This window comes from Triturus cristatus, chromosome 9, assembly GCF_964204655.1.
Source record: "Triturus cristatus chromosome 9, aTriCri1.1, whole genome shotgun sequence".
Classification (NCBI taxonomy): Eukaryota; Metazoa; Chordata; class Amphibia; order Caudata; family Salamandridae; genus Triturus; species Triturus cristatus.
This window is the reverse complement of record NC_140592.1, coordinates 929,658,048-929,681,112: the sequence shown is the minus strand read 5'-3', so window position 1 is coordinate 929,681,112 and position 23,065 is coordinate 929,658,048. Positions and strand designations below refer to the sequence as shown.

The 23,065-nt window shown below is 44.2% G+C and overlaps 1 protein-coding gene across 1 annotated transcript in view; it reads left to right on the top strand.

The window, feature by feature from the left end:
• BTBD7 (BTB domain containing 7) overlaps positions 1-23,065 on the top strand; it is a 486,767-nt gene that overhangs the window by 90,114 nt on the left and 373,588 nt on the right. Inside the window, exons 2-3 of the mRNA XM_085626483.1 lie at positions 8,511-8,705; positions 9,541-10,623. Of these exons, the coding sequence (XP_085482609.1) occupies positions 8,609-8,705; positions 9,541-10,623 (1,180 nt within the window). The 5' untranslated portion in view covers positions 8,511-8,608. The remainder of the gene's footprint in view (positions 1-8,510; positions 8,706-9,540; positions 10,624-23,065) is intronic.

Below are 23,065 nucleotides of genomic sequence, written 5' to 3'. Positions count from 1 at the left end.
GAGGCGAGTCTTGCCCGAAACCTCTTTGTGCCTTTGGAGGGATGTGGGCAAGACTTGTGAGCAAAAGTAAATTTTTCAATAATGTAGAATGAGTTAACACTTGTTTGTGACGCCAAAAACAATAAACTATGTTTGTAAGCTCTACGAGTCAATTTTTTGACGTTTCAGGGGGTGCGCGTGCTGTTAAAGCAAGTGTGAAAAGTATAGCATTTTGTTTATTGGTAGGGAACAGACCCGCTTAAAAAGCAGTAAAGCAGTGAAAGTTTTCAGAGTATTTGGAATATAACACATGGAAGACTGGGTGTTTCACAGGCAAACGAGGAAAGGGTTAAAAGGATTATGGCCTCAGTTCGTGTGGGCGGGGGGTGGGGGTAGCGATATAATTATGGCACCGGGTGGATCATGCGGGGCGCAGTAGGCATCTCTGGGGAAACGCAACTCGGAACTCTGTTGGTACAACTCGCAGTATGCCCATCTGCTGAGAGCGGAGCAGCGTCACAACACCGAGTCTGCAGCTCTACCAGAGCCCATACAGTCGTTGTGCCCTGGCCGCCCCTCTGCAAGCAGCCCAGCCCCCAGTCACATTTCTGTAAATGACCCTCCTTTCACCCTCTGATAACAGCAATATTTATTTGTCGGTCGAGAAGCTTCTTCCCTAAACATGGCACCCGGGGGCAGCCGGTGCAGCTGTGTCAGTCAATATGAAGGCCGCGTGCACGCGGGTCTTTCCTTTTGCTTTTTTTGTGCGTCTGTATGCCCTGTGTTGGTTGTCAGCCCCAGCACGGTGCACTACTGATATACGCACACCATTTAACACCTGGTGATGCTGTGTCCTGCTCTGGGGTGACGCCAAAGCCCCCGCAGTTACTTTTTAGTGTCCAAGTAGAGGCCGCGCACAAATGAGTTGGTGCTGTGGCTCCCACGCACAGAACCTCCGCACAACTAAATGTTGTGTTTTCGCGCACAGGTTCCTTGGTGTGGGGAACAGCTTGTTTTGCCCTTCTTGGCGGCACGGGAAAGAAAACAAATCTCGCGCGCGATAGAGCCCATTTATACACAAATAACCCCGACAAGTTACCACTGGCGTGCACTTTCTGCACGATGTGTCTCTTCTGCAGCCCCCAAGCGGTCCTCTGGTGTGAGATGCGGCCCTGGAGCTGTGTGCAAGCTTCCACTGACGCTTCGCAGCCTACATGGAGTGCTTTATGCACTTTGACTTCAGTTCATCCCTTGGCCACGATATTAAACAAGTGACGCGCGCGTCACGCCTGTGTCTGGGCACGATCATTGTTCCTCCCGCGTCCTATTGGTGCCTATTACGCGCTTGATGCGCGTAATAGACACCAATAGGTCATGGGAGGAGCTATGCGTGCGCCTCGGACCAATTGCGTGCAGTCTTTTAGAATAAGACGCATGCAAAGGCCAGTGGGGGAGCTCAAAAGGAAACACACGAGCGATTCCTAGGGTAGCTCACATTCCCCGTTTTTCACATACAAAATGTCTCATGCTGCGCAGTGCACCGGCAGGCACGAGACCTAAAAAGGGTGTAGCGTATTAACAATTAAAGCAGGCTCTAAAAAATACAAAATCGAGCGTTCTCAGTATATATTAATGGAAAAACTTTTGTTAAAAGGTGAGTTGTTCCCGGGGGTGGGGGAGGTGGAGAGAAATAAATAAAGGACCTCTTGCCTATGGGACAGAGAGAATAGTCCCTATGAGTCAAGCAAGAGGGTGCATTCTGTAAGGATGATTGCGGCGAAAGCAGGCATTCATTTTGACTACAGGATTGGAAACTTTCTTGTGGATAATAAACCGTATTAATGGTGGCTTCTAACTTATGACATGGGAAGTTCTGCTAGTGGGACTGAATCTTTTCTCAAGCTCTCTGCTTAATCACAGCAATGTCTGCTGCTCTATTTTAATCTCATTCCTTCAAACCTCCTGTACTTTAACCAACATCTCCCACACATGACAGTAAACAACCAATGCAATTCCAACCACACACTTCCAAAGGGACACTCAAGATCCAATTAAACAGTGCTTTACTTCCTTTCCAGGGGTAGTCTGTCCAGCACAAATGCTGCAAGAGCGTCCGCTACTTAGGTGAATGGTAAAGGGACATTCTTAATTTACATCCACATGGCTTTGTACTTTTCACTATCTAGTCAATTAGATAATGGCATGAGAAGAATCTTTCCAACATTGTAAAGTTTGGGTGCACAAACATTTACACCATATTAGCAAGATACCAAATGGAACATAAATCAGAGTTTGTGAAATGCACATAACCTAAGCAACCTTTTAAAGGTGCAGGCTATGCCTACTAGCTGAGAGGGGGCAAATTTTGTTGTGCCCCTCATGCTCATAAAATGAGGTGACATTCAGTCAAGCGAGATAAATCCTTAGTAATGCCTGAAACCATAGCCAGACTAATGCGAGTCCTATATCTTAAAACTGAAAACCTACGTTAGGTAGGCTACTGCCCTGACTGAGACTTGTTTGCCTGCCTCCTTTCACCACTGTAACCTCGCCTTTCAGAGGTGAAAAACTTGGTTACAACCCAGAAATTCTTGACGTTTCAGGTGTTACTGAGGTAATGGTAAGAAAACACATTTTAATGTCGGACAATCAATTTAGTGGTTAAAGAGACATTCCATGCATTGACTTGTAGCAGTTTTATTCAGTCTTAACCCAACTATACTCCAGGAAATTTAAATTGGGATCCTTGCTTAAAAAGAGTAGTTGTTCTACTAAATGTGCCCATGATGACTGACGTTCCCTGCCGCATACAACTCCTGATTCTGCCTCTTTAATGGTAGGTTGCAGTCCCGAAAGCCAGTTACTTAAATCCATGGGGCTCTGCAGCATCACATGCATTTCCTTAGTTACAGGGAAGCCATTAGCTTAAAAGCGAGTTTTGAAAACAATTTATTCGCTGCTGCATTGTCTACAACAAATCCTTTGGGGCCCCAAGCTCTTGATGTAACTGGTGATTCGCTACCTCCATAGCTTTTTCAAAGAAGTGCGAGAGGCTTTCCTTCACCAACTACCATTTTCCCCTATCACCCCGTGTCTGCATACCCTGACTGACAGGGAAATCCCGACTTAACTCGCGAGCAGCTTATACAGACCTGCTGGCCGGCAGGGACTGCTCTCTGTCTTCTATCACTGTGAAAGTGGCGAGTGTAGCTCCAGGTCCAGTGAGAGAAGTACTGCGAAGAGGGTGATATGGGAGGGTGGCAGGAAAGAGAGGCAGTGCGTGGAGGGTGGTATGGGTCAGTGCCAGGTCTCAGGGTAGTGTTTTATTCTGGGTGAGAGGGGTTTGATAATGTTGATGGCAGTACACCAGGTCATTTATTTTTGTTTGTGGAGGAGAAGGTAAAAATAGGGTGATTTGGGCAGGGGAGGAGTTGGACATCAGGTGCAATTTGTTATATTCATGTGAAGAGTGACTGTGGGGAGAGGTAAAGGGCATGTTGATCATAGTTTTCCCATGACTGCTCTGTCCCTGAGCTGCTTATTTGAGCAGGGCATAAGGGTGCGGGTGCAGTGGAGTTTAGGCATAACATAAAATTGTGCATGGGTAGCATTGTATAAAGGGGATGTTTTTCACCTTAAGAGTTTAGGTTCATATCAGAGACCACTTGAGCTTCTTTCTTGTTTTCTATTTGATGTCACCCAGAACATCGCCATTATTCAGTTACCCAGTGAATTTCTTTGTTGGGCTTTAGAGTCCTGTAGTGTCAGTCACCCATGGCATTAATGTCCGAATAGGAATGAGCATTAACAGCTCCAGGCAATAATGACTACTGTTGGCCCTTTTTTAGGTCTCGCCTGGCGTTAGCGCGCATGCGCTGCTCTCGCCATGCGAGTGCCTTTTGCGATCGATTCTTCCAAAGCTTTCCATGCATGCGTACGGATGGACAAAGATGGGTGCTCTCGCCATTCAGCCCAAGCTAACATGCGCGTACGTATGGACAGTCCGATGCCATCTTGTTTTAACTAGCGTGGTCTTCACTGCTCCTCTCCGAAGAAATGAAAAGCTGATGCATAGTAAACAAGAGTGAGCAGCGCCTTGGGTTGACTCTAATGCGCATGTTTTTTTAAAAAACGTTCTTTAGAAATCCGATGAATGGGATGCCTTGAGCCGTGCTGCCCCGCCTTCTCATTTTGTATCCATGTACGCCGACATTTCCATCTGCTTTTCATCATAGTTTCCTGCTGTGCCCTGCTCCTCTGCAGTGCACTGCTCAGCCCCGCTAACTGCTCTGTCCCTTGCTTCTTACTATGCATTTTTCTACTGAAACTAAAGCTGCCGTGTGCTGATGAGCATTCGCTATGTTTATTCATAGGAGGGGGCCAGAGTAATCGCCCCCATGGAACAAGAAAACCTGTTTTGTGCCTCTTGCATCTGTGTATGAAATGCCATATTAACCGCAGTGCAAGGACCAGAAATTCCTGAGTGGCTTGTAAACGCGCGGGGTGTGTTTTCCAGCGTCACACAGAGGCGATCTCCACTCCCACGTCTCTTGTAGTCTGAGAGGGCTCTTGTGTGGGGTATTGTGCATCGCATTAGGCACCCGAAGATGACTTGTAATGTTTGCCCTTAGCTTGCTTTGCTGGCTGGTTGTCTCTCCGGTAGTGCCTAGAAGCAGCCAGCTTACTTCCACTCTAGTTCACTGAGAGCAAAGCTGCAGGCTCCGGGGAGGCTGGACATGGCGGCAACCCTTCCAGCTGTCAGCCTGCCATGATCCCTCGTAAATACCTATACCGGGCGGATTCCGCAGCTGCACCGAGACGGACTTCTCGCCTCGCCTCGTCTCCATCAGTTTGCTAGTGCCGCCGACTGACTGGGGTGCGCCCGGCGATGTCACCCTGCTGACCGTGCTGCTGATCGGATCAAACAGCTTTTGCGTCATTCCTTTGTTAGCTACACTCACTGCGAGAAGAAGTAGGTCATTAACCTTTCAAATATTGCTTTCCTCTGACCAGTCAGTCTCTCTTCACCCAAGCGCCGTTTTCATGACTGTAAGTCAACCTTTTATTTGCTTAGCTGCAGGGAAAACATATTATTTAATGTGTTGTCTATTAGGCGTTGGTACACAGACCACTAGTAGCTCCCATCAGCTTAGGAGTCTCTGTATTTTTTCATGAATGACCGTGTAGTTAGCTTGACTTCATAGTCTAGACAGCACCTTTCATGCTCGATTTCTTAACTTGTTGAGCAATCTGCATATTTGCAGTCTGTTTTGAATTCTCCCTGTTTTAGTGTAGGTGAGTGAGGCAGGTACGTCGTATAAACCGACGTTTAGACGCCTACACCCTTTGTGAGCCCCCGCCTCCCCTCTGTCTGGGATTTGTAACGGTCCAGGGGTTTGCTCTTTGTCTTGCGAACTCATACTCTCAAGATGTCGGTTACAGTTTGCCTCAATTTGAAATCCTGCCAAGTAGGTTTACGTTTGCAAACCGGAGAACGCTGGTCCGCAGGCTGGAGTGTCTGCGGGCAGCTTACAACCTGTGAGATGTGTGGTCTCTGGCATCCAGCGTGTCTGATTTTGGTGGCTAGACCGTTTCTTCGCCCTCAGATTTAACAGCTTATCTCAGTTATCCTGTGTATATTTAGTACTTGTGAATTCTTGGGTGGCAGCGGTGCGCATCTGGGCTTGCATTAGGTGGCTCTGTTGCTGAATTTCAATTTGCACGGTTGTCTAAGGAGCGCGTCTCGCACCCTCTTTCGTGTGTGATCACGGTGCCTTTTAGGAAAGGGTTCCACGCCCAGCTTTGAGGCAAGCATAGCTGATTCCCAGTTTAGAATCGATTGCATTGTATTTGGGATGCATGTTACTCTGGTGCCATTTCAGACCGTTTTCTTCCCATTGCAGATTCTGGTGTCTTTGGTTCCCGGTGCAGGTTTAGTCATATTATACGCGCACTTCAATTCTGCGCTTTTTGCACATTCTTCCGAGACACGCCACAGCTCCCAACGCTGAAAAGCAGCATTTTTTGGCCAAGTAGCCGCAGAGAAGCACTCTTCCGTGGAGCAGTGGGTCCTGGGCTGGGTACAGGTGGTCTGCAAGTCTCGCATCAGGGTTGCACTTCACACTGGATAATTGTTTCCGGGACATGTGGGCTGGGGCGTGGGGGTCGGGGAAGGGACATTGGCACGCAGCAGATAGATTTTGAATCTGGGAAAGAGCCTCTCTAGCAGTGCACAAGTCCTAACAAGCATTAAAAATGCAGTAGGTCTCGCCTTTCATTAAGTTAAAGCCATTTGCTTTGCTATACGATACCATTAGCAAAGCAAATGGCTTTAACTTAATCAAAGGCGACACCTATTGCATTTTCAATGCTTTTTTGAGTTATTGTGCAGATTCAGTAAGGGACCTGAATAGTCCCTGTCAATAGAAATGAATGACACTAGCCTTGAAGGAAATCTTAGACCAAAGAAATAAGGAGCCTGAATTGCTCAATGCCACAATGAGCATCGAAGTTCCAGGGCTGTAGCGAGGCTGAATTAGCCTTGGTGCCCATTGATATTACTGAGACACACAATTGACCTAGGCAGTAATGTCTGTGAATGTACGCACCCACTAAAGGTGCATCAGTATTGGTCCAAGACAATAACTAACCTGGATAACACTGGGGAGTCTTTATGAAAATAGAGGCTGGTTGGGCTGTCATGATGCATGCCAGGATGTTGATCCAGATCTTGGGGGCATAGATATGTAATGTCTGTTGCTTTGCTAGGTCGAGCCTACTGGGAAGTGTAAGCCTCGCAGGCAGTGCCAATTGTCTGGTATTGCTAGCTTACAAAGAATATACAGAGCGCCTAAAGTCCCACCCTGGTGCTTACTACTGCTTGGCTTTGTCACTTTCATTTGCCTGCTTCTTATTTGATAGCTTGCTTTCTCCATCTGGTTTGTCCCATGCTCACTTTTAGTGAACTGCTTTTTTCTTTTTGATTAAACACCCTATAAAAGTGCTTGCGTCCTGGAGTCTCCCTACTGTGCTTTTCTTCCTTCTGCATAGCTCTCTCTCGTCCATGTGCTTCTCCCTGTGTTCTCTCTTCCGTCCATGTGCTTCTCCCTGTGTTCTCTCTTCCGTGTGCTCCAGGTTGCCCCTGCCTGCATGTTTCCCCCTACGCCTCTTTGCTGGCCTCTCACTCGTGCCTCCACCTCCCTCCTGTTGCTCCCATGTGTACTTCCCAATTTCTTTCCCCACTCTGCCATTGCCCTCCTTCCCCCTTAATTTTTTTTTTTTTTGGGTGGCCCAAGCAGGAATCTTCTGGCTGCCCTTCTGCTTTATACATGCTCTAATTTTAATACATATATATATATTTTTTTTATTTACCAATCCATCTTGGATCTGTGAATAAAAAAAAAAGGTGCCTGCTTCACATGCATGCATGATGACCCATTCATGCTTATGCCATGGTGCATTTGATCACCTAAAAAATTCCTTTTTGAACTTAAGACATTTGCAGAGCCATTGTGTCGCAAAGGCAAGGCCTATTGCCTTTGTCAATGCTTGTCCTTTTGTTTTGATAAGCCAAGAGCCACCGAAGCAAGAGATGAGGGTGTGGTTAGTGAAGGATTTGTAGAAAATACAGCTGATTTTGAAGATGGTATGAGCTGGCAAGGGGATTTAGTGCTGTTCGTACAGGGTGGAGGTTATGTAACCATGTTTCTTCAGGGCCATTATGAGGCATTCTACGATGTGTAGAATTCTATTGAGTGTGGGCTTTGTAGAGTCTGGGAGGCAGTAGGGTAGGATATTGTCATCATCCAAATGAAAAGGTGTGAATAGCAGTTCTGAAGTAGTTTTATTAGATGAACGGTTTAACAGTCTATAGAGATTTATTTTTTCTTAAACAAGAGACTTCAATATCCTTTGGATAATTTTATAGTAATTTCAGTAATTCAAGGGGTTAAGAGGGAGGCTTTCAATCATTAAGCCTGTACTATTCAAATTTATGGAGGCAATTTGTGATGTTTTGATTTACTTCCTGTATTGTAGTGGCTGATTAAACACCTTGCATTCTTTAATGTTTGCCACCTATATACTGATTCTCAAGATAGTTTGAAAATGTTTTTCAATTAATCTCTTGGCTTTACCTGATGCACGCACTAGCTGGACTGGTGGGTTCACTCTTTTGTTAGGCCTTGGCATAGACTGATTGTCAGGACCCACCATGCACTGTGGGTTGTGACTGCAATTGCCCTGGCATTCTGCATTACTGAAGAATGCCTGACACACAGGGCAGGTCTGCCATATGACAGATAGCAAATGCAGCTTGCGCTCTGCAGTTTAAGTAAAATTAACCCTGTACATTTGAGGCATTCTCTATCCTGCTGACCAGTCCCTCATTTTAAACTCCAGTAGTAAAGGGGCAAGCCAGTGATGATTATTAACTTAGGTAAACTTTTAAATCTGTAAACTGTACAGTGACCTACATCCTATCTTCACCGGAGAAAGAACTAATTTAATTTTGCATACTTTTTATTTTTCAGAGATGGATGAAGGCCGTCTAGTATGATGTTACTCAGGCTGAACGTTTGCAATGGATTGTGGGGTTATCCAGAGGAGACACTTCAGGCAGAATGCCTGAATGACTGGAAAAAACATGGGCGCTAATGCATCAAACTACCCACACTCGTGTTCCCCGAGGGTAGGGGGAAATGCACAGACTCAGCAGACCTTCATAGGTAAGGCGCTAGCAGGATTTAAAATGTATGTGTAATTCCCAAAAAGTAATCATTAAATTATGCAAAGTGGTAAATCCATTTTAAGATGGAACCTAAATCGTAGATTTTCACCCCTACTGACACTGAGCCTTTACTATCGGTTGAACACTGTGTCTAAATAGGCATCTGCTAACTTTATGTATTGTTTTCGGGGGGTATCTATAGAGTCCATACCGATGCCTAAAGTGCAGTGTAGCACTACACCTAGCCATCGGGATACATATCGTACATGTGACAGGCAGTTCTGCTTATATTAAGAAGTCTTGCAGTACTACTAACTGTAGAAGGCATAGCAATCTTAAGAGGTAGGTTTTAATCTCGAAGTTGTATCATTAAGCTTAAAAGTCTTAAATGCATTAGGCAATTGTTCCAAAGTTTTCAATCTTGGTTCCTGTGCTCAAAAAGCCTTTTGGCGCATGCAGACTTATATTATTTAAAGACACCGGGTTACATAGATAGAAAAAAATCTCATTAGATGTTAACTAGGCATAATATAAACAGGTCTTGATTTGCTGCTAATCATCAGCTACCCTCTATCTCCGTATCAAGGGGTGTTCTAATTGTAGCTGAGGGTTTTAGGAGTGGGTTATAAGTATCTGTGGTGGGCCAGCATTTTAATCATTTTAGTTTATTGTAAGTATGAGCGTCTTCCAGATTGAAGATTAAATATTCCTAGGTTTGCTAAGCCACAGGTTGATTGTCTCCAGGCTGTCATTTTAATTTGTTTTGGTTATGTAATATATATATTTCATCGCTGCAGTTCTTAACATTTAGCTATTTCCTCTTCAATCTACAGGAACATCTTCCTACTCTCATCAAGGCTATGGGTATGAGGCTAAATTGTATAGCCTCGACCATGGACACGAAAAACCGCAAGACAAGAAAAAGAAAACCTCTGGCCTTGCCACACTCAAAAAGAAGTTCATAAAACGGCGAAAATCTAGCAGGTCAGCTGATCATGCTAAGCAAATGCGGGAACTTCTTTCGGGCTGGGATGTTCGAGATGCCAATGCTTTGGTAGAGGAGTATGAGGGGACGGCTGCCTTAAAGGAGCTTTCTCTGCAAGCCAGTTTGGCAAGACGGGAAGCCCGAACGTTGCAGAGAGACATGGCAGATCTTTACGAATACAAATACTGTACAGATGTAGATCTGATATTTCAGGAAACATGCTTTCCTGTGCATCGTGCTATTTTGGCAGCAAGGTGTCCATTTTTTAAGAAGTTGCTTTCTTCGTCACCGGAGTATGGTGCTGAGATTATAATGGATATCAACACTGCAGGCATTGACATGCCCATGTTTTCTGCGTTGTTACACTACCTTTACACAGGAGAGTTTGGAATTGAAGACTCTAGATTCCAGAACGTTGACATTTTGGTTCAGCTCAGTGAAGAATTTGGGACACCAAATTCTCTAGATGTGGATATGCGTGGGCTCTTTGATTACATGTGCTACTATGATGCAATTCTCAGCTTCTCATCGGACTCTGAATTAGTTGAAGCTTTTGCCGGAAACCAGGGCTGCTTAGAAGATGAGCTCAGAGCTCATAAAGCTATTATTTCTGCACGGTCTCCTTTTTTTCGAAACTTGCTGCAGAGGAGAATAAGGACAGGTGAAGAAATCACAGACCGCACACTCCGGACTCCAACCCGCATCATACTGGACGAATCCATTATACCAAAAAAGTATGCAAAAGTAATTTTGCATTGTATGTACACTGATGTAGTGGACCTGTCCTATGTTTTACACTGCAGCCCATCATTAGGGAGCCTAAGTGAAGTACAGGCTCTTGTAGCAGGAAAGCCTAACATGACGCGAGCTGAAGAAGCAATGGAACTGTATCATATTGCACTCTTCTTGGAATTTACCATGCTTGCACAAGGTAAGTTTTCAGTTTGCATACTTTACAGCTGGCAAATATATTTTGAAAATGAGCATGTAAAACTGAATTCTTGTGTATGGACTATAAAATGCAATGTATGGGGAAAGTTGGTGAGAGGGTTTTGCAACCAGCAATTCTCCAGATATGCAGCTCTCAAGTTCCAACAGTGTAATACATATGAAAACGAGTTTCAATCAAGTGAAATGGTGTTTGTATCTTTCTATCAAAATACCTTCATTCACATCGTTCTTAATGCAGTTTCGTAAAAGGTACAACAGTTGATTGGAAGTAATAACATTCTGACAATATAATGAACTGTAATGTAGAGCCAAAATGTTGTTTCTCATGGTTATACGAAAAGGCCATTAATTTCACCTCTTGTTTTTTTTTTGTGTTGCTACATTTTACTTGTCTCAGTTTCATCCTTTGAAATCTCTCCTCTTTTGGTATATTGCTGCAGGTTTTTTTCCTAGTTACAAAACAAAAAACTGGAAATTCTCCATTTATTAGTTCCACAATCCGTAATTCGCACAGTAGTCAAGCAAACAGCAACTCTTTAAGCCAAATTCGTTCCTCATGACCCCTCCAACAGCCTGTTACAAATACTCTTAATCCTTTTTTAGGCCTCGCCTAGTGACGCAACGCATGTGCGCTGCTCGCCTTGGCGAGAACTATTGTCGGTTTAGTGTGCGAAGGAAGACTAACCATGTGCGCGCACGGACAGACTGTGCACGCGCATGGCGTCTCCTCTCTAGCGATGGTAGCTTTCACATGCTCCCACCGTGCGCTTGTTAACAATGAGTCGGAGAATACATAAAACCACTAGATGGCGCCAGAGGGTGGAGTTGCTGTGTTTTCAAAACACATGCTTGCACATTTTGACCTCCGCCAATTCTTTGCCCAGGGTGTTAAAAAACCTTCGAAATAGACATGCCGGTGTGTGACTGCTAATGGTGCGAGGCTGATGACCATTCCATGCTCCAGTATGCAGCCGATTCCCTCTTCACTTTCCTTTCGAGGCACACACGCTTTTCCTTTAGCCATGATCAGCGAAAGCACGGGTGCCGCGATTGTTGAATAAGTAAAAAAATAATGTTTTTCTATTAGTTTACTTTTGCTACAATCGCGGCAACCGCGCTTTACTTTAACATAGAGGTAAAGCGCGGGTGCCGCGATGGTTGAAAAAGGAAAGAAATAGATGTTTTTCTATTTGTTTACTTTTTCCAACTATTGCAGCACCCGCGCTTTAACTTTTAACCATGTTAAAGTAAAGCACAGGTGCCCCGACCCCATGCCTCCTACTGCCCGGGTTGTGCTTTCTTCACACCCCTTTTCCCAGGCTCCAGTAACGGCCGAACACAGCGCTCCTCCTCACCAGTGGAATAGGTAATTCCTGTGCGAGGGTGACGATGAGTGTCCGCAGCTCAGATCCGCAGCTGCTGCCGCCTGTCAGGTGAGGTGGAGGGTCTTGGTTGAAAAAGCGTCTTCCTGGAGGTTGCTGCCCCGGACACTCGCTGTCCTTCCACTGCAGAAGGGTGCCCGCTGCAAGTCTCCGCTTGTGCGAGAAGGCTCGTATTACTGGGGTGCAATAGTGCCACCCCCTGTCTCTAGGGTTAAAAACCACCACCAGGTGCTTAGGGTGATTGTCAGTGTTGGTGCCATGTGAGTATGTCTTATTCCAAATACCGCAGTATCTGTGTTTGTCAGCGCCTCATAGTGTGAGTACCGCAGTTCCTGGGGTCATATAAATCCTTGCGAGTATTGGTGACTGAGTACTGATGGTCCGTGTGATCGTTCCTGCTACTGTAAGTTGTAATGACGCTTGACTACCTCTTATTGTAAGCACCGGACACCACATTTGTCATTGTGCGTGCTGATGGCTACTGAGTACCTCACCATCCTGTTCGTGAACTCGCCTTCCCCCATTAATGGGGCGACTCACATAAGTGTTTCCCTCCGTGTAGGGCCCAGGATGATGGCAGAGTGCCCCTATGCCACCCCATCTACAGTGCACCGCGTGCGCCTCCTGAGTTTCCTTCTATTTGGTGCTATACAAACGCCTGAAAAATAATGTTTGAGTGTAAACTTGGTGAGAGTGTGGACAGAGGGCCCTGAGGTTTAGAGTCCTTCATACCGGTACCTGCTCCTCACTCTGTACAGCTATGGTGCTCAAACTACCCATCGGTATCTCTCACTATCGTTCACCTCTGACTGCTGTTCACGTTTCTAAAGACCTGATGTATAGGTGCCCTGAAGATTTGGGAGCCCGGATGCATTGATGTTGGCTGCAGGTAATGTTTCTAGTAACATTAAGAAAAATACCTACTAGACTATCAAACGGGACCGGGAAGAGTCCGTACTGCCTACACTCCTCTACCAGCCTGATTTGCCCTGTGGCCCAGTCAGACTTTCTCTTAAAACTACTCACCTCGGACTGTTGCTCCTTCACGCTATTCAACGTCTCCTCACATTAGTGCATGTCACACTGCCCACCTCTGTCTGCTTCTCACTCCTCACTCTGCCCACGGTATCTCGTCACTACATTCTACCCACCAACATTTGCTTCTCACTTAGTCCTCCCCTACGTCTCCTCACACCGCCCACCTCAGACAGTCTGACACTTCTAACAGTCGCCCTCGCCGTATACCGCACACCAGTGCTTGGTTCTCACGCTTGCACCAACATCTGCTCTTACCACTCTTAACCAATGTCTGCTCCACACATCGCCCACCACTGTCTCCTCTCACATCACACTACGCCGATATTCTCTGCCAGGCCCTACAACTGCCCATCGTTGCCTGCTTCTCCCACTGCCCTCTAGTGGCTGCTTCTCACACCCCTATCGCTGCCTATATCTGGCTGCCTGCTGTTTACTTGTTGTCACACACACCAGTGTCCGAAAGTCTGTCTCTTACACTGTCCGCAGCGTCTGCCTCTTAAATCGCCCACCCTTGCTTTATTCTCACACTGGACCTTAAGTCTGCTTCTAACTTTGCCCACAAGTGTCATCTTCCACTCTGCCCAAAACTGTGCTTTAAACCTGCTTGCGATTGTGGAAGCGGAGTTTAGACTCCGCATTAGTTGTGTGTATCACTAATCACTTGAGGGGTAGAGGCTGGCGGTATGGGCCGTCTGCTTGCGGCCTTTTCGGCAGCGGGTACCTACATGGGCGTGTTCTTGTTTTGCATATAAACTTTAGGATTTCTATGTGGACAATAAAGGAGTTACTAAACCCCAGGACCTTGGAGAGGCCGTCCGACTCTTCACACACACACACCCATTCAGTGGCTGGCCTCTCGGCTGAGTCTGCCAACAAGTCAAGCCATTTGTTAGATAGGATGCTGTGTGTGAGGGAAACGCCCTCGCTCCCGTGACCTCAGTTTCCCTCCGGTCTAGTTGGGGCCCTGGGGTCTGAGTAGATCACCCCCCTTCACGGGGTGCCTTTAGCGGCTCACATGTGCTACCTTACCACCAAGCAGAGGCCATTCTTGGCGCGGGACAGTGGAGTAGGTGTTACACTCCCGGGAGGAAGGGTTACTGGAATGTACGGTACCGCGCCATATTCTGTTAACGCTGTAGACCGGTGTGGCGCGTATAGTGTGTGGCAGGTTCCCGATGTCCCGGAGTCTTTGTGTGGGGGGTAGCGAGATGATCCCAGGGCTCTCTGCGAGACGGGAGGGCCCAAGTGCGGGGCCTTTGCCTCTAGTGACTCGTAAAGTATCTCAGGAAGTGGGCTTCCAGTCGCAATGTCCATGCTGTCCGTGCAGGCAGTATTAGCAGAGTATTTGCAGCTTGGTGCTGACAGTAACAGCAGGAGTTGATGTCTATTGATGCAGCTGTGTTTTGCACATTCATAGAGCCTGTCTTCGTAATCTCACTTTTGTTACATAATACCAATTCACTACGGGTGGCATTTCCCCCGATGTATAGCCATGTATTTTTCATCCGTATTTCTTTTGCATCAATAATATAAAAACTAAAGATCTCCGACGGAGAAATAGTTAAAATAAGTGTCACAGAAGGGACAAAGGAAAAAGATTTTAATACTTAAAGTGATTAAACACTGGTTCATTTTGAGTAATTTTATTTGTTGAAACAATTTAAATACGTTTTCAAAAGACTGCATTAGGTTTCAGGGGTGTCAAATGTTCCTTCTACTACATGTGGCTGTAGGAAAATTTTCTGCTAGGGAGATCCTGCATTCATTAATACTCAATATGGCACCAGCGATGTTCTCTGCCCTCCACTTTCAGAAGATCAGGCTCACTTTGTAATGTGTGTCCGGAAATGAAAGTCTTGTGTAACTTTCCAGGTAAACAGTCAAAGAAGCGCGATGGGCACATTTGTATACAAAAGAAGGAAAGGCGAATGTTTTTATTAAGTTTCAAATGTCAGTGAAAATGTGTGAATAATAGAAGAGATCTCATAGGCATTACATTTGGAATTAAAGGTAAATTTTCCTCTTGAGCTTTTAAATTAACTCCTAATGAGAAACTCTGGAAAATGACTATTAAGGAGTTGTGATATTTGGTTATGGTAAACCTGATATGAATAGAGGGAGGTCTGTTTTGCATTGTAATACATTGTCATCCGTGTCACTGTTACAGCTTTAAATGGTAGAAAAAATTAAGCGGGACTGTATAATCCTCCTTCTGCTGTTATGTTGCTATGTTTCCCACAGTAGCTTTTTATTCCCACAGAGTGCGCTTTTGTAAAATTCAAAAGCTGCTCTGCAGAAAAGGTTTAGGGTAGATAACAGCAGGTGGGAATGAGACATACAGCGGGGAGGGCCTACCAGCATAGGTTCGGTGGAAGTCTGCGGAATTTCCAGCAATAAAAACCCCTCACTCCACGGCAGCCATCTGTGCCTGTGCCCAGCTATGAAGTCCAGGGTGTATTGATCATGATTCATCACCGTCATTCACTCAGCCCCAGCCTTCGTTCGTGCATTCATACATTCGTTTGTTTGTTCATTCATTCGTTCGTTCATTGTCGTTTGTTCGTTCATCCATCCATCTAATCCCAAACTCCTTTCACCAAGCTCCAGACTGGTGATGAGACTAACTCGAAGCGAGCTGAACACGGCACACAGACTCAAGGGGGCAATCCTTGCAGCCAGGCACAGCCAATAAGGTCTGGTTTACATTTAGAGTCCCTGGTAAAACATTAGAAAAAGGCTCCTGGAGAGTAAAAACAACAAGCATTTACAATGCAATAGGTTTTGCATTTGCAAAACTTTGAGCTACTGGCATTGTAAATAACAAACCTTTTTTGTATATGTTGGTTTTCAAAACATATAAATAAAAGGCATTGTCATTTACAATGCCAATAGCTTAAAATTTCGCAAATGCGAGACCTATTGCATTGCAAATGCTTGTTATAAGTAGATTTTGACTCCGCTCAGAGCAGATTAACATCTGGCGCCCACTTGCATGCCTGTCCTATCCATGGTTTAAAACCGCTTCAGACCTCTTCTTGTAACTCACTGAAATTAGCCCTTAACTCCTCCTTTGAGCATCATCTTTCCTAAACCCCTTAATTCTGTTTTGCCTTCTCCTATTATAAAGAAACCTGGGGCTGACTCTACCCTTCTGATGACTTTTTTCTGTCTCTGGTTAGCGGCAGCAAAAATGCTAAAACATCATGTGGCCAAGATGTTAAGTATTCCTGTGCAACCTGGTAACATTTATATAAATAAACAAGCAGGTCTGCAACCTGATATTATTACAGAATTGATGATTTTGACCACATATGATGAGCTCAAGTTTGCAGTGTCAGCTTGCTGTTATTCAGTTCTGTGGAATTTCTTTTACCTAGACATATTCTTTGCGAGTCCAGGACAACAATTCAGCATGTTTATTTTGTCTACAGGAGAGGTTGGTCTAACCCCCTTATCACGAACCCCTTTGCCCGTTTAGAGGCCACAGTATGGTTGCGGGAAAGAGGATTTTCCTGTTAGTACCCATACACGCATATGTATAATATGTTTAAATTGGTATGTATGGATCATTAATGTATATGTTTTATTGTTATGGCAAGCACTTTAAGAAAATAGCGGGTTGTACGCTCAGCTTGAATTTATAACTGTGGGTCCCTTACAAAAATGTGTACACACACATTCAGAATTTGTGGCTATTTATAATGATCCCAGAATGATCCTTTGTTGTCTGCAAATACACACAGGAGAATGGAAGCAAGTTTGGCAATTTTATTTTGATTGGCATTTCTCCAATACATCATTTAAACCGGTTTTATGTATGACAAAAATAGATAATGAGTGTAAAACCAGTATAGGAATCTTAAAACTAGCATGGGAAACTTAAAAATAGCATGGTCATCTTTAAACTATCATGGACCCCCCCCATTCTTATAAAACAAAATCAAAGAAGTGCGTCAGCAGGCCAGTGATTGCTGTATCTTGCATTGATGTACATTTAGGACTTTCAGGAATTGACGAGTACAGAAGAATATCTGGAGACCTGCAACAGTTTGAGGGTTACAGGTGTACTCCTAGCAATCCTTCGGTAATTTAGCATGGATAAACAGACGTGTTTTTGCTCAAGCTAAAATCTTCCTAGTGAATGAAAATTCACTTGTTAAAACATTTTTTTTTTCTCTAGGCCGTCGCAGAGTATATTTCTAGACCCCTACCTCTCAAAGAAAAACTAACTTTCCACCCTGGAAAACATTTTGCTATTGCCCTGGTCAGTAATATATTTCTGACATTTTCCATGGTTGAAGGAGTTTGTGAATAATCTTAAACATGTAGGTTTGTGTGTGCACGCAAACTCACAAGGCATTCCAGTACTCAACTGATTACTTCTCATCTGCTCCAAACCCTGTGAGTGATTTGTTCACTTTAAAATCTTCATGCAGGTGAATCCTTCTGTGGTTTATAAAAAACATTTTGCTTGCGTGAGACACTTACATGCATAGATGGACCATAGCGTTTTGACTAACAAGACTCGCAGAGTTAAGCTGTAAAATATAAGTGTCCAGTGATTGATTTAACACTGTCTATTCTAACAGTTATAACTAACAAAGGTAACGGTGGCACAGTGAGATGAAGGCTCTGCCCAAGAATTGCACAGTGGGATCAAATGGAGAATTGTCAGACTTAAGCAGATCCTTGGTATTCCAAGGCACTGTAACCTTTTTGTAATCGAGTGAATGCTTAAAAATACATTACCAGAGCACTTCATAAGATGCTTCCTCTGTAGCTAAAGTAAGAAAGGGTGATTATACATCCTGAACTGTGCTATAAAAGCACTCCAGCATAATGCAAATGCACTGCCTACATCAGAAATCTAGCCTAAACAAAGCCCATTTATAAAAGGCCATCTGTATATGCACACCCTGTGAAGCGCTGGTATGTCCAGAGCACTGTATAATCAGAAAGTTGTATGATCTGAGTCTTGACAGAATCCAAACCCTGGCCTAATATGAACCCTGGCATAATCAGAGGCTGAGATTTCACATGAGAATACTGCTGTAATTTGACACATTACATAATTTCAACTAGGACAAGGGAATTGTTTATATGTGAGATATCTGAACTATGCAGTCCTTAGGGTAAGGAGATATTGTATACGACTCCAGACCCCTTTTATTAGATTTAGCTGCGACGTTTGGCATTGTCCGTATCGGCTGAGGGCGATAATGATTACAGACATAGCTTTGGCTTGCTTCACCTCTATATGATTGTCAGAGTGCACACTGTCTGTCAGGCTTCCTCTGTTTACCGTTCTGGAGCTTTCCTTCTAGTATGTGGTCCCACAGGATTCAGTCATATTGCCCCACCTTTTTACTCTACCATATGCTATTACCCAAATTCATCCTATCTAAAGGAGTTAATGCAACCATGTATGCTGAAGGTAACCAGTTATTAGTAAGATTGGTGGTGACCTTATAACGTGTGTACATTCCCCAAGCTGTCTGAGGTGTATTTGGGAGTGGATGCATAGCAGTTGGATCAAGGTCAACCGGGAGAAGGTTGAAGTGATTGTGGTGAGCTAGTAGCAGAACTTTGGCTTAATGATTACTGGCCAGCTGAATTGGGGCCTCATCTCCCAAGTGGAGGAAGTAAGTTTGGTAGATGATCGATCCATTTCCTGTGAGGTCTCTGCTCTTACGTCAAATTGTTCTTATATAAATTACTGAGGAAAATGTGTTTTTAAAAAGAATGGTGGAAGATGGACCATCTCTCTGATTGTTGGTTCCAGAGTAGATATGCCACTTCTCTTCACCTTTGCGCACATGGCTACCTGATCCATAAAATGCTGGTGAGCCACAACCAAGCAGCTCGACTAATACTGGCAGCTCCTAAATAGCCATGCTCTACTTTTCCTGTTTTCTTTACACTGGCCTCCTATCTGAAAAAAGTTTCCACTTAACCATCCTAGTTATTGCTCATATTACATGAGGTTACTGTCCGCCATGGTTCTAATAAAAATGTTTGACTAATTATCAACCTTTTAGAGCCTTACGTTCGCTCTCAATCTTTTGTTGTGACCTACTTTTGCCAAATGTAAAATTTGAGGTCATAGCTCCACAGTTCTTAATCAAACTTTAGAACTCCTGGCAACAGGTTTAAAAACATGTGACTTTTTAGACAAAGGGGTTCCTAAGAACCTGAGATGAAGAAATAGAATTACCTAAATCTAATCTACAGTTGTCTTCTAATAAGATGCAGTTGCCTGCCATTACCGCCTGCCATTGGAGAAGAGGAGTTATTTACTAGACTTTCTAATTCTCCATTATATGTTGGTCTTTAAATGTATAAACATTGATTATGTCTCACCATGATGCAGAATCATAGTTTTGAAGTGGGCTGTTTTTTTTGTTTTAGATTTGTTTCTCAAACTAAAATCTACAGAATACCTGCTTTGTATAAATCCTGAACTAACGCAATCTTACATTCATAGTATAGGAGCAATTTTCACAGCTTTTTTTAATCAAATTTAAAATGCATCACTGAGGTATTATTTTAAGACAATCTCAACTTAATACAGCTCATTGAATTAAAAATGAGAAAATATTTCTTCCTACAGGCAGTTTTCCTGCTTATTGTATTTTTAAATTTAAAACTTATATTTAAAAAATGTGTTTTAGAATTCTACTTATCTTTGGAGTCAATGAGTTCAGCTTCACCAACATGTTCAAGTGGTCTTTAAGGGTGTTGCCTGATTTGGGTCCATTTGCCATTTGAAGGATATGGAGGGGGTCTTACAGATAACTCAATTGGAGTTTGTGACAAATCTCACTTCTCATCTCTCTCCTGTTCCATTTTTTCAGTTTGGAGAAAAAAAGGGCCTGTAGAAAGTTACTAATTGGGGAATGTAGCAGGGGCTAGTGCTTTAAGTAATTCCTGTTCATTAGGCGTTGTTGAAATGTTTGTCCTGTCCCGCATCTGAATTCCTTAAGTACGTTCCTCTTGGAGGACAAATTTAAAGTGATATCCAAGAGTTGGAGGTGCAGGTTTGGCCCGTCTTCTTTGTCAGCTTCTTTTACATGCCTGTAACATGAGTTAATTTGTGATTCTTGTGATGTGACATTTACAGCCCTGCGTTTGGCATCAGTGATGGCATACTTGCACCAGTCGAGCATCCATGATTTGCCATATTTGACAGGATAGCATATCAATTTTGCCCTCCATCAGATTATTAATTTCTCTCTCAATTTGATGGAGTCTTAACTGATTCTGCATCATCACTGAGTCCATTGTATAGTAATATATATGTATAGTTCATTGCCTTAATTCATCCATAGAGTATCATCCATATTCCCTGAAAGTGACATTATAACATGCTGGTGTAGACCTGGAAGCCAGTCATGTTCCTGTCCCTCCTGGCAGTGTGTATTTTCAGATGTATGCCTTTAATTTGGATCGAATTAGTTTGCTATTTTATTTGGCATAATGCCCACATTTAAAAACAAACCTTATTAAACCCTTTAGGTCTGGTGTTGGCTGCCACTCTTTTGTCTTTGTCAGTCCATGTTTTTTGTTACTTTTGTTTGTAAACGTTTATTGCTCCGGAAGCTGGTGGGCCCCCACCACATAAAGAAATTGCTTAAAGCAAAAATGTGTATTGGTTTTGGAAAGCACTAATTGTCATAATGCACCCTAGTGCACCCTAGCACTGAAGAGACTGCTTTGTGTGCTGCAAGGGTGCTCTGGGGGAAGCAGGGCATGGTGGGGGGGGAGGGATGGGGTAGGAGGCTATGTCCTTTGTCAATGATTGATGTGAACAGACCAGTTTGCTGATGCAGTATGCTACAGCTGGCAGAAGAAACATACCAATGAGACAGACCAGTGGGAGAAGAGGGCTGGCTGAAAGCCCCCATACCAAAGTATATTCTATACATTTCAGTAAAATCAAAAGGTCTATGCTAGGGCCTAACCTAAAGACAGACAATTGTTATACCTTATTTTGTCACTACATTCTCCAGAATCCTATGGGGCTATTTGCTAGTATGACGAGCGGTGTGCGACCCACTTCGCATTTTGTATTTAAAGCTCCCTGAGCTATGGGTTGACGAGCCCGTATCCCGCACCCGCGCGCCGTGAGAGGTACTATACCTGATAATTTTTGGCAGTCTACAGCACCCCGCATACGTACCTGCTCCCTGCTGACGAGAGGCAATTACCTCGAAACACGTGTCCAGGGATGGCATTTTAAACTTTTTACTCGTGGCATAGGTGTACCCGCCGCTGTCACTACATTCTCCAGAATCCTATGGGGCTATTTGCTAGTATGACGAGCGGTGTGCGACCCACTTCGCATTTTGTATTTAAAGCTCCCTGAGCTATGGGTTGACGAGCCCGTATCCCGCACCCGCGCGCCGTGAGAGGTACTATACCTGATAATTTTTGGCAGTCTACAGCACCCCGCATACGTACCTGCTCCCTGCTGACGAGAGGCAATTACCTCGAAACACGTGTCCAGGGATGGCATTTTAAACTTTTTACTCGTGGCATAGGTGTACCCGCCGCTGTCACTACATTCTCCAGAATCCTATGGGGCTATTTGCTAGTATGACGAGCGGTGTGCGACCCACTTCGCATTTTGTTATTTTTTTTTTTGTAGCTTCTCTTTATCGCCTGATTTATCGGAGAAAAGGATGAGGCTGAGCAACCAACACGGTCTCCTCTTTCCTTCAAATGCATTTTTTCCTAATCATGTCCTGGATGCTTGACTGGTGTCAGACATGTCTCCTTCGGTGCTTCCTTGTTCACACTACATTTGTGCTGTAGAAGTGGCAGCAGTCTTATGCCTTTTAGGAACACACTTGCCAGACAGCACAGCTGTCTGCTTTGTTAAAGACATCTTGAAATGTTTCTTGGTAATGTATTCTAACCATTGCTTACAATTGGCCTTGTGTTTTGTAGCTCAAATTTGCTTGCTTTCTATGTGCTGGCTTTATTTGTTTTAAGCTATCCAGCTTGAGTTGGTCCCTCCTGTGAAGTCTAGCCTGTTTACTGTATTCTTCTACAAGTGCCTGCTTTTGATGAACAGGCTTTCAGATCTTGTTCTTATCTTGTCAGCTGTGCATTCAGAGTCGAAGTTCAAATGTCAGGCTCTGTTATCCAAGGGAGCTTGGTGTTTACTTTAGGTTTTGTGTGACAGTTTGTGCCACTCTCCTCTATGCCACTTAAATTTAGCTATGCCGAACAGCAGCCATGCTGGTGTTCAACTTGGCTAAAACACATGGTCAAAGACAATATCTATTGCGTAGGAGAGACCTATTGGCTTGGCCAATGCTTGTTTTCAATTTCATGCTGTTGTAGGGTCCCTTCTTGGTGCCATAGTCTCGATTCTAGTTTATCACATTGTGGGAAGGTCACTGTTGCAGGCACTAGTGTGATGTTTTCTCTGCCTACCCTTTTGCTTCCCTTCTGTAATGATGAATCGTAGTCTGTGTTTCCAAATGCTTCATTTCTACCATCCTGGTCGAGACACCAGATGCCTATACTTCCAAACGGCACCAGTTCTGACCTCATTTCATTTCACCACTACATCATCAAATAGGATCACAAAACCTCTTCCCCATTTTTTTTTTAAAATACTTTTTAACAACAAACATCAGCATTACAATCACGTTACAGAGGGGGGGGGGTGAATCTGGCGTCATGACTACAATAGGCAATAGTAATCATTACAGAATATAGTCCGGAAAGTCTAGGGCGAAAGGGGATCTTCATTGCATGTAGCTAGGGGAGGTTGACCTATATTCCCCCCCCCCCCCCGATAGGCATTCCACAAACCTCATGTTCAAGTCCACTTCTTGGGGCACCCTCGGGACACATACACTGTTTGTTTTTTTCCGGAACATTGACCAGTCCAAGTCTTTCTCTCAGTCTCACACTGTAGGCGGGAGTAGCGCCCCCCACCTCTGAGCAATATTTCTCTTGGCAATCATAAGCCCCAAAGTAGCCCACTGT